This window comes from Erpetoichthys calabaricus, chromosome 1 (genome assembly GCF_900747795.2).
Source record: "Erpetoichthys calabaricus chromosome 1, fErpCal1.3, whole genome shotgun sequence".
NCBI classification, from domain to species: Eukaryota; Metazoa; Chordata; class Cladistia; order Polypteriformes; family Polypteridae; genus Erpetoichthys; species Erpetoichthys calabaricus.
The window spans coordinates 178,712,312-178,725,272 of record NC_041394.2 but is presented as its reverse complement, the minus strand read 5'-3'; the positions used below and the strand labels follow the sequence as shown (position 1 = coordinate 178,725,272).

The following is a 12,961-nucleotide window of genomic DNA, read 5'->3' as shown; positions in this document are numbered from 1 at the left end:
CCACGTGCAAAAGTTCGCTGACAACACTGCTATCATGGGCTGCATCAGGAGTGAGCAGGAGGAGGAGTATAGGGACCTAATCAATGACTTTGTTAAATGGTGCGACTCAAACTACCTACACCTGAACACCAGCAAAATCAAGGAGCTGGTGGTGGATTTTAGGAGGCCCAGACCCCTCATGGACCCCGTGATCATCAGAGGTGACTGTGTGCAGATGGTACAGACCTATAAATACCTGGGAGTGCAGCTGGATGATAAATTAGACTGGACTGCCAATACTGATGCTCTGTGTAAGAAAGGACAGAGCCGGTTATACTTCCTTAGAAGGCTGGCGTCCTTCAACATCTGCCATAAGATGCTGCAGATGTTCTATCAGACGGTTGTGGTGAGCGCCCTCTTCTACGTGGTGGTGTGCTGGGGAGGCAGCATTAAGAAGAAAGACGCCCCACCCCTGGACAAACTGGTGAGGAAGACAGGCTCTATCGTTGGCATGGAGCTGGACAGTTTAACATCTGTGGCAGAGCGACGGGCGCTCAACAGGCTCCTATCAATTATGGAGAATTCACTGCATCCACTAAACAGTATCATCTCCAGACAGAAGAACAGCTTCAGCGACAGACTGCTGTCACTGTCCTGCACCACTGACAGACTGAGAAGATCGTTCCTCCCCCAAACTATGCGACTCTTCAATTCCACCCGGGGGGTAAACGTTAACATTATAAAAAGTTATTGTCTGTTTTTACTTGCATTATTATCAATCTTTAATTTAATATTGTTTTTTTGTATCAGTATGCTGCTGCTGGAGAATGTGAATTTCCCCTTGGGAAATTAAAGTAAAGTATCTATCTATCTATCTATCTATCTATCTATCTATCTATCTATCTATCTATCTATCTATCTATCTATCTATCTATCTATCTATCTATCTATCTATCTATCTATCTATCTATCTATCTATCTATCTATCTATCTATCTATCTATCTATCTATCTATCTATCTAAGCGCCTCAGGGTGCTGCGTTTGTAACTTCCAAGGAGGGATGTACACAATAACAACAATGACGTGTCCAAACTCTCTGGGCAAGTAATAGGGACGCAAACTTACAGCCAACAGTTCAATGTCACTGCAGCAAGTGGAGAGTTTGACGTTAACATGTCCAGAGTTACACCACCGTGTATTAACATAGAGAGCGAGTCCTCCTCCTTTGTGCTTCCCGCAGGTACTTGCATCTCTGTCCGTGCTAACTGTGCTAAACCCGGGTGGCTCCACGTTAGCATCTGGGATGGTGGTAGTTAGACACGTTTCGCAAAAGCACAACAAACTGCATTTTCTGTAGGTTCCGACATTTTTCACCAGTGCAGCCAGTTCATCGATCTTATTTGAGATTGAGTTCACATTTCCCAGAATCACAGAAGGCACCGAGGGCTTAAAACGCCACTTTCTCGCAAACCGCTTCATTTTTAGCTTAGTGCCAGTTCTGCTGCCATGATACTGCCTTCTTACTTTGTCGGGTAAATAGGGAACCACACCGGCACTGGCATTTGTTCTCAGTGCTCTAAGTTGAGTACTTGAATAGATGAGTCTCGGCATGTAAAAATCCATGCCCACATTGTAAAAGTAAGTGTGTCCAGGGAACGAATCCACATAAAATAGTGTGATAGGAGTGATCAATAAAAAAAAAAAAGAAGTAGAAAATTAAAGTCGTACACGGAGCTGCTGGAAAGGCTGCCACTCTCGGTGGCGCTTGAGTCATAATGGACTTTTCACGTGGACTTTGATATCTGACCACTTTCCGACTATCTGAACTTGAACTTTGAAGTATTTCCACCATGGTGTATCAGTCCATAAACTCCTTTTCTTGCTTATACCACTGCTTAAGCCAACAAATAGTACATTTTTCCTTGCCTCCACTTCGCATTTGCTGAAATTCTTTCATTAGTTATAGGACCAGACCTATTGATTTGGTAAATTTTTGTACAAGTAGTTTTTGAGATACATTATTTACATATACATGGACACACAAGTGTGCATACAACTGCAAATGTACATAGACACATTTAAAGAAATTTATAAGCAAACATAGCTAAAAGCATGTTTGCCCTGCCCTTTAAATTGCAGGTGCTTGATGATGAAAAGAATGAAATGAACACACAAACACAAACATTTTACAATGAATCTGTAAAAGTCAAAACTGACAGAGGCATTATACAGCCCCTTTACCAATCTGTCTATGCAACTTGTTTAGTTTAAAATTTAATATTATTTAAGTTGTTCATTTGAATGAATTTCCAGTTCATTTTACTCTACACTTATTTCTGTTCCTTACAAATATTGATTCTGTATTATTGTACAATACAATCTAAATTGTAAAGACGTCTGTTGAGCTGTTCCCTGCAGTATCACTAAAGTGTAATTGACATGGATGTCCTGTATGGGCCATTCCATACTAATGTTTTTTTTTTTTACCTTATATTGCCACGCCATTTTGTTTTTTATGAGCTTCACCATTTTGTGGACAGTTTATGTTTAGATGCTACTGCATTGTTATATTGCAAAGACCGTAAGTGTGAAATGTGAGATGACATCACAACAATGTAAATGGTATAATACACTTCCAGGTTGTCCAAAATTATGGATTTTTAGATACAAAATTTGCAGATGCTGTTTGTAATTGTTTCCTGGTTTAAATGATCCTTAGTTTCTAAATTTTGGCTATGTTTCCCATCAAGTATTTTGGGATTGGTTGTTTAGTATTCTGATCATTTGGGTTTTTTTTTGTTCTTTATTTCGTCTTTCGTCTATTTCTCGTATTAGAAATTTGTTAGTTTTCGCATACCCCTTGGGGTTAGAGCGCAGAGTCAGCCATTGTACAGCGCCCCTGGAGCAATTACAGATTAAGGGTCTTGCTCAAGGGCCCAGCAGAGTAGGATCTCTTTTGGCAGTGACGGGGATTCGAACCGGCAACCTTCTGGATACCAGCGCAGATCCTTAGCCTCAGAGCCACCACAACAAAACAAAAGTTTTGACTTTTGTCCTGACATTTTACTTACATAATATCTCCTGATCAATAGTTTCCCTGCCTTAGGGGAATGCAATAAGGTCTTACGTTTTAGTTTTTAACAAATTCTTCATAATCTCCTGAAGCAGAGCTCCTTGACCTAGTACACAGGAGACACAAGTACTTCGATAGTTTTAATGTAGTCTATGCCTAATTAATTTCAGGGAAGGTATTATGAATGTACATTTATCAGTCCAACACTAGATATTACTAATGTAATCTATAATAATAAAAGGCAAAGCCCTCACTGACTGACTGACTGACTGACTAACTCACTCACTGACTGACTGACTCACTCATCACTAATTGTCCAACTTCCCGTGTAGGTGGAAGGCTGAAATTTGGCAGGCTCATTCCTTACAGCTTACTTACAAAAGTTTGGCAGGTTTCATTTCAAAATTATACGCATAATGGTCATAACTGGAACCTCTTTTTTGTCCATATACTGTAATGGAAGGCAGCAAGATGGCCGTAGGAGACTGAGTTGCGTGTCGCGTCATCACGCCTCCCACGTAATCACGTGAACTGACTGTGAACTCAGTACGTAGAAAAGAAGGAGGAGCCCCAAATAGCGCTGAAGAAAACATTCATTACACAATTGACAAGGCAGCGAAACAATAAGAAGCAAGTGAGTGACGCATACAAGCATCTTCATAAGACACGAGGTATAAAAAAGCACGGTGTAAACCGTAAATCTAAATTTACTTTATAGAAACGCTACCGCTGCCGTTTGCAATACCATATTCGCGAGATACAAGTTTAATGAGAACACACGAGGTATAAAAAAGCACGGTGTAAAGCGTAACCTTAAATTAACTTTATACAAATGCTCCCGCTGCCGTTTGCAATACCATATTCGCGAGATACAAGTTTAATGAGAAGACACGAGGTATAAAAAAGCACGGTGTAAAGCGTAACCTTAAATTAACTTTATAGAAACGCTTCCGCTGCCGTTTGCAATGCCATATTCGCGAGATACAAGTTTAATGAGAAGACACAAGGTATAAACGACAGTTTGCATCACTTTGTAACAGAGTTAAAATTGCTGTAGCGAGAAAGTTTTAACTGCCGGGTCTTACCTAACATTAAATAAACCCGTGGACATCGCAACATCACACAAGAGAGCGGCTCATGTGAAGTGACTGAACGCAGCAGGAGTGATCACTTCCATTAATGAAACCTGTTCAAAAAACACATTACACAATTGATAAGGTAGGAAAAGAATATGAAACAAAGCACGGTATAAACCGTAACTTTAAATTAAGTTTATAGAAACGCTGCCGTTTGCAATACCATATTCGCCACTGCGAAGCGCGGTGATTTTACTATATATATTAAACTATTTGAACCATTGTATGATCTGCTTCTTCGCAACTGAAAGAGGGCACCGCGGCACAAGTTAGCCGACTTGCTCACCAACCACAAGCGTTACCTGGTAGGTAACCACTCATACAATCAGATTGTGAATCAGACTACGAATGCCTGCAATGTAATTTCCCCGATCTACATGCTGTCAAATGAACGAACCACACGCCGTGGCACAACGTTAGGGGCTTCGCCTCTACGTCCGAGGATCGATTCCTGTAAGGGAGTGCAGTGACTGTGTACTCCTGATGAGCCCACAATTACGGCGAAACACGTGTCACATACTATGCATCTTCAAAGCACGGTGTAAACAGTAAGTTTAAATTGAGTTTATAGAAACGCTCCCGCTGCCGTTTGCAATACCATATTAGATGACTTTGTAACAGAGTTAAAATTGCTGGAGCGATAAATTTTTAACTGCCGGGTCATGTCGCGTGTTCTTCGGTAGGTACACCAAAAAATATATACATTTATGCATGTAATGGGCAAACAAAAAATGTACTATGCCCGAAAGCACTACAGTAGTACTCAATGTATCTTTACTTCTTAAATGTTAATGTTTTACTGTTTAATAATTTATACGCTTCTTATATGTTATTCAGATTCTTTTATCAAAATACCAGTAACAGCGCACTGCACGATAACGTGGAGTGAATACACTTGACATGACCATTCATAGTATTTATCCTCTTTCTCTGTACGTTTACCATTCGTTTGCTCAGAGGTTGATGCGCTTGCTGCTTAATGAGCAGCTGTTCACCCTAGCGTCCCGCTGCTTTCTTCTTTCGTCGGCATCTTTTCCCGTTAAAACTGATTTTTTTTAAAACTTAGTATGTTTTCTTTAATTTTTCAGTTAAGCTGGCACTTAAGTCTTCAATCTGCCTCAAGAATAATTAGCGAAGGTGGTAGACAATGAAAACGTCAGCCGTACGCATCCGCCACGCACGCACTGGTGCGCGCAGCTGTGAGTTGATTCTACAATAAAATAAAATAAACATAAAAAGAGTAATAACTTGCAGCACCGCTATTCAATTACACTTGCCTAACGCCTCTCCTAAGGGGAAATACTGTGGGATCTGGGCATCCGTCAAAGCAGCAATCACAAGCCCGATTAGAAAGCAGGAAGCTGTGATTTGTCCTCTCCCTCCCATGTAACAATCACAGCCCGTGTTGCAACGCACTATGTATGTATGTATATGTATATATGTGTGTGTGTATATATGTATGTTCATATGTGTGGGAAAGCGAATAGTACACTTGACGTAGTATATGTGTACCAAATTTCAAGTCAATAGGTGAAACGGTTTGCGAGCTACAGCTGATTTACAATCCTGGACAGACAAACGAATAGCCACGGTAGCGTATTATAGAAGAACATTTTACTGTTTAATAATTTATATTTATATGCAATGTGGTTCTTTTATATTACTTCATATTCTCATATGATAATGATGTTAATGTTGTTTATATTGATTTCTATGTTATTGTAAGTGCTCTTTATTTGTGGAAAAATAAATTTGGCAATTAAACTTATTTTATACATACATTTTATGTTTTTCTCTTGCACTCAGTGAGCGAATCCACTGGGTAATCAGCTATATATATATATATATATATATATATATATATAATATAGATAGATAGATATATGTGTATGTATGTAGATATACAAATATGTATATGTATATATATGTATATATGTGTATATATATGTAGATATACAAATATGTATATGTATATATATGTATATATGTGTATATATATGTAGATATACAAATGTGTATATATATGTAGATATACAAATATGTATATATATGTAGATATACAAATATGTATATATATGTAGATATACAAATATGTATATATATGTGTCTGTATGTGTCTATATATATGTATATATATATATATATGTATATATATATATATATATATGTGTGTGTGTATGTATGTATGTGTGTATATGTATGTGTATATATATATGTTGATATATGTTTATATATGTGGATGTGTATATGTATATATAAATGTATATATGTATATATGTTTATGTATATATATATATATATATGTTTACATAACCTCTTTAAACACACTTCTTCTCTGCTGCGAAGCGCGGGTATTTTGCTAGTATGTAATATTCTGACTCAAAAAACACAAATCCTTCATTCCTAAAATGTATTGTAATAAGAGCGCTATATAGCGCCCGACCCGGCACAGACTCAGGCAGAGGCACGTACTTAAATAAAGACTCTTTTATTATTTCTTCAGCCGTGGGGCACGTCTTCCCCGTGTCCCACAGGCCCAACACAGTCCCAAATACACTCACAATTACTCTCTATCCACCTCAGCACCACCACTCCTCCACAGGCTTAGTCCTCCTCCTCCCGACTCTGGCTCTCTCGAGTGGTGGTGGCTGGCCTTTTTTATACCCCACCCGGAAGCGTTCCAGGTGCTTGATTACCTGGTCTTAATTGACCTTCCGGGTGGGCTGACGTGTTGACCAGCTGGGCTGGAAAGTCCATGCAGCTCCCCCTGGCGGCCATCCAAGCCCCCAACCAGGCTGTGGAGGACTCCATCTCCCATGGAGCCTTGCGCCAGGTTGGGGAATCATCGTCCACCAGGGAGGCTGCCACCAAGCGTCCCGGGGGAGGTATTGAGCTGCCCATGGTGGCTCCCCCGGAACAGATGCAGCAGGGGCGTCCCTGCCGGGCATGGGACCCGGCTGTCCTTCACAGTATCTATACCACCAATATTTTCTCATGCTTTATCAGACAAAAAACTATGTAAACCCATCACAGTAAGCCTAAAAATTTATTTCTTTAAAAGCTTTTTGATTTTTCCGCTCAACTGTTTCTACAAAGGATTTGATCTCTTTTGCTGACTTGCTTTACTGTGTTTTCATCCTTTGAAGGCCCTTGATCGGTATTCTGGGTTTACATAATGTAAGTGTATTTACATTGCTTTATCTCTAGCTCTGTTTCTGTCACAGCCCTTTTCCCAGTTTTTACTCTAAAAGCCCATTTGAACCTACCCTTTCAACATGGCATGTGCAGTCCTGGAAGATTTAGAGAGAGTCTGTCTGGTTTTCAAGTATCTGAATAGAATTCACAAAGCTCTGTTGGCAGTTACTTTGCAATGTACAGGTGATCCCCCCTTAAAGACATGGCTGAGCACTGCAAATATGACAGAATGTTACAGGACTTTTTTTCTCTGTTTGTTTATTCCCTCCTCTCTTCTGTCTCCTGAATGTTTAATGATTAATGGGCACTGGTCACACAAATGGATAGAAATTGACAAAAACAAGCAGCATGTGAAGGGAGGGTCAGCGTGGAGCTCAGACCTGATAGTCGTATTCTTCACTGTATCCATCTGAGTGGTTCCATTAATATTTCTAGTTATATGTCCAACTGAAACCACCTCATTTTATTTGGGGGAATTGTCCCTTTCAAAAACTCTTAACCACACACAGCATATTATTTACCACTATTACTATATGTCTGTAGATTGACTTCCTCAACTTGTTCCTGTAATTTGTAAATAATTGTATATACTGCATATACTGGGAATCTGACACATTGTTTCTATTCTCATTCATTAGAGATGAAGCACCTGAACATACCAGATGTAATGAATGTGAAAAAACAAAGCATAATTGAGAAAAGAGAAGTCAAAAAAGAAGCAAACAATGAACCAAAAGTGATAAAGAAGCTTTTCCCCAATTCACGATTGTTTAAAGAGTGGGGAGATGATTTATCTGAGGAAGAACAGAAGAAAGCAGAAGATTTGTATCAAAGATATGGATATAATGCATTTCTGAGTGACAGACTTCCACTCAACAGGGATATCCCTGAAACCAGAGATCCCAGGTATAACATCATTAGAACTTATAAACCTATTTCATTAAATTCTGGAAACAGTTTTTTTTTATATTGCATAATTGTGACGTGCTCTGTTTATCCAATGATGGGTAAAAGGAAACAAGTAAGACATGTCAAACACAGTGCAAGATCAAACACACCCAGATTCACAAACAAATGTAGTCTTGAGCTGAGTAATACTGTATTTGTGATTAAACTAGAATACATGGGGAGGACAAGCAAACACCCAACAGATAGTGACCATGGCTGGGAAAGTAGTGGGACAGCAGTGCTAATCATTGTGCTTCCTTTAACATATTTTAACATACCTTGTATATAATAAGCATATATATTGTAACCAGCAGGGGGGGGTTGCAGCACCCCAAACCATATCTCACAAACACAAGTCCCGGGTTCAAACAAGTAATTTACTGTGTAAAATTCCTTCACAGGTCATTCAAAACCACAAGCACAGACCCAGTTCTTCCTTTTCTCTCTTCTTTCCTTCCTCCAAGCAAGTTTTGACCAGCTTCTCTCCCGACTCTGACTCAAATTTACTAAAGCATAGCTGCTTCCTTTATGCAAGACCCGGGAGTACCTTCCGGTGTCACGAGAATGTCCATCTGAAGCAATTCCAGTTTAAGTGGAGTTCTTATAAAGTAGGGACCATTAATTCCTTCAGCACACCATGCTGGCACCCACAGAAACCAACAGGGCTCTTCAATTGGACTACAGTTCCCAACGTGCCCTGTTGGTCTCTGTAGAGGTACCCTAACCCAGGGACACTGACACCTAACGTTTTGGGGGAATAAATAACCCGAATAAGTTGTCTTACCCTGTCTTTCCATTGTACCGGCCTCCTGGCTGGGTAAGGATTCTTATTCAGTTTTAGTTGGGATGCCAGTTCCTGCATGCCATCTGTTAAAATCTACTCTATATCCTAAGCCTAAAAGTGCAGCGATTTTGTGCAATGATTTTATGTCATGTTTTTTGTCACGCTTTAAATCGGGCTTATTTTAAAACCTACATATATATGTTTGGTATCATTCTCTTCAGAATTTATCAAACTTTAATGTTATTGTGTTAGATTTTCAGATTCTTATTCCATTTTTAAATTATAAACTAAAAAATATCAAGAACTCACATCCCACAAGACAAGACTTTGTGCCAAAAGATTTAACCATGTCCGGGGCCGGATATAAGAGACAAAGAGTAGCACAGCTGCTGTACAGGCTTTTAAATGTTCGAAGCGCCATGCAAGATGAAGATCGCACGGCAGCAACAGCAAGCCAGCTGCTGATCGACCAAAGAGGAGGTAAAAAAAAACCAAACTGTATTTGTTTCCCATTGTATCACCGTTTAAGAGGGGGTTTCTGAGGAGTGACTGCATCTCCTTGGGGTGCATTCAGCCCCCCTCTTCACAACGTGAACGGCAGAGACGGGAAGTGGCTGGTGAGAAGCGCAGGCAAGCGAACCACATATAAATAATAATTTTTCTTTTGTACATTTACAGATTTTAGTAATATTCTGGCTGCAACTGAGGGTTGGGCGCCAAAGGTGCCAGGGGGGCTTGCCCCCCTAGTATATATACAAGTTTTATATGTTCATTGTTTATACATATATATATATATATATATATATATATATATATATATATATATATATATATATATATGTGTATATATATATATATATATATATATATATATATATATATATATATATACTAGGGGGCTTTTCTCCTGCTCGGTTTGCTCGCCAACCCCTGTGCTTGTGCTACGCACTGGCCTCTTTGTGGTTCTGCCGCTCGCTTATGGGGATGCAGATGTACAATTTACTATTTTACATTACAGCGAGAAATTAACCATATTAAACAATATTAAAATGTAATAATTTGAATGTAAATTATGTTTCATGTTGCGTTAGAGTTATTCATTGTGTAATACGATTTTGTTCTGTTTGGCTTTGAAATTAACACACAAAAACTTTTTAAACTTATACATTTACTGTAAAACTTAAGTAAAAACAATTTTTTGAATTCAATTTTCATCAATATCGCATTGAATTTTGATTCTGTGTTTGGACTTTCATTGTGACAACGTCACATATAACTGCACGTGATTGAATTTCGTTTCTTTCTCTCTATTAAATAAAGCAACTTTTTCGAATGTTTGGCTCTTAGCTTTGTAAATTGTCTTTGCAAAAGCTATTCTAACAAGAAACTGTTAACGTTTTAATATGAATGGCATATCAAGATCTACTTTGGTGTCTAATGTTATCCCCTGAAGATGGACTACATTACCTTTCTTGGATACATCCTTCTTTCTACAGTAATTCATGCAGAGGAAGACTGGACGGTGTTAACGGTTGTAGATATTCTTTGGAATACAGTATTGTAAGTTGATCTTCCACACAATCACCACCAACTGTTTCAGCAAATTCTATTGATACGCATTTAACCAATTTGCATTGTAACCAATCGTCATTTATGGCGTTAATTCCTTTAACTTCATCGTTTCTCAGTGCTAGGATTGCCCGTGTACTCATTTTTGATCTATCTATCTATCTATCTATCTATCTATCTATCTATCTATCTATCTATCTATCTATCTATCTATCTATCTATCTATCTATCTATCTATCTATCTATCTATCTATCTATCTATCTATCTATCTATCTATCTATCTTGCACAGTTGACTGACTCATTAACTCACTCATTTATTAACAAAAGCATTATTTCCCATTCAGTTAAAAAGCTGAAAGTTACATTTAACATGGTACATCTAATTCAGTAGGCATCTGCTAACAAAGGACACTTCATTTACAAGCCAAGGCTGTAATTGCGCAGAGAAATAGGGATGACGGTGAGTAAAAAAGGGCAGCTGTCCTGCACAGGATAAAGAGAGAAGGTGGTAAGATGCATAGAAAAATGAGATGTGAAGTGGATGAAGAAAAGTTAGGTGAAGCTCATAGAATACATTGTTAGCAAGTGGCCTCCTTGGGTACAGGCAGTATTCCCTATTCTGTTGGCTTCTTCTTACTCTTCTCAAGCAGTACAAAATATATACAAGTTCAGGTTGGATTTGGTAGTTGATTGCTCTTATATACAGTGGTGTGAAAAACTATTTGCCCCCTTCCTGATTTCTTATTCTTTTGCATGTTTGTCACACAAAATGTTTCTGATCATCAAACACATTTAACCATTAGTCAAATATAACACAAGTAAACACAAAATGCAGTTTTTAAATGATGGTTTTTATTATTTAGGGAGAAAAAAAATCCAAACCTACATGGCCCTGTGTGAAAAAGTAATTGCCCCCTTGTTAAAAAATAACCTAACTGTGGTGTATCACACCTGAGTTCAATTTCCGTAGCCACCCCCAGGCCTGATTACTGCCACACCTGTTTCAATCAAGAAATCACTTAAATAGGAGCTGCCTGACACAGAGAAGTAGACCAAAAGCACCTCAAAAGCTAGACATCATGCCAAGATCCAAAGAAATTCAGGAACAAATGAGAACAGAAGTAATTGAGATCTATCAGTCTGGTAAACGTTATAAAGCCATTTCTAAAGCTTTGGGACTCCAGCGAACCACAGTGAGAGCCATTATCCACAAATGGCAAAAACATGGAACAGTGGTGAACCTTCCCAGGAGTGGCCGGCCGACCAAAATTACCCCAAGAGCGCAGAGACGACTCATCCGAGAGGTCACAAGAGACCCCAGGACAACGTCTAAAGAACTGCAGGCCTCACTTGCCTCAATTAAGGTCAGTGTTCACAACTCCACCATAAGAAAGAGACTGGGCAAAAACGGCCTGCATGGCAGATTTCCAAGACGCAAACCACTGTTAAGCAAAAAGAACATTAGGGCTCGTCTCAATTTTGCTAAGAAACATCTCAATGATTGCCAAGAATTTTGGGAAAATACCTTGTGGACTGATGAGACAAAAGTTGAACTTTTTGGAAGGCAAATGTCCCATTACATCTGACGTAAAAGGAACACAGCATTTCAGAAAAAGAACATCATACCAACAGTAAAATATGGTGGTGGTAGTGTGATGGTCTGGGGTTGTTTTGCTGCTTCAGGACCTGGAAGGCTTGCTGTGATAGATGGAACCATGAATTCTACTGTCTACCAAAAAATCCTGAAGGAGAATGTCCGGCCATCTGTTCGTCAACTCAAGCTGAAGCGATCTTGGGTGCTGCAACAGGACAATGACCCAAAACACACCAGCAAATCCACCTCTGAATGGCTGAAGAAAAACAAAATGAAGATTTTGGAGTGGCCTAGTCAAAGTCTTGACCTGAATCCAATTGAGATGCTATGGCATGACCTTAAAAAGGCGGTTCATGCTAGAAAACCCTCAAATAAAGCTGAATTACAACAATTTTGCAAAGATGAGTGGGCCAAAATTCCTCCAGAGCGCTGTAATAGACTCATTGCAAGTTATCGCAAACGCTTGATTGCAGTTATTGCTGCTAAGGGTGGCCCAACCAGTTATTAGGTTCAGGGGGCAATTACTTTTTCACACAGGGCCATGTAGGTTTGGATTTTTTTTTCTCCCTAAATAATAAAAACCACCATTTACAAACTGCATTTTGTGTTTACTTGTGTTATATTTGACTAATGTTTAAATGTGTTTGATGATCAGAAACATTTTGTGTGACAAACATGCA

The 12,961-nt window shown here is 39.0% G+C and overlaps 2 protein-coding genes across 6 annotated transcripts in view; both read left to right on the top strand.

Moving 5' to 3' along the window:
• The window catches only part of LOC114657406 (probable polypeptide N-acetylgalactosaminyltransferase 8), a 526,476-nt gene that overhangs the window by 337,455 nt on the left and 176,060 nt on the right, over nt 1–12,961 (top strand). The window lies entirely within an intron of this gene.
• LOC114657413 (probable polypeptide N-acetylgalactosaminyltransferase 8) overlaps nt 1–12,961 on the top strand; it is an 83,224-nt gene that overhangs the window by 15,375 nt on the left and 54,888 nt on the right. For both annotated transcript variants that reach the window (XM_051930779.1, XM_051930785.1), the window contains exon 2: nt 8,023–8,290. In XM_051930779.1, the coding sequence (XP_051786739.1) occupies nt 8,023–8,290 (268 nt within the window). The remainder of the gene's footprint in view (nt 1–8,022; nt 8,291–12,961) is intronic.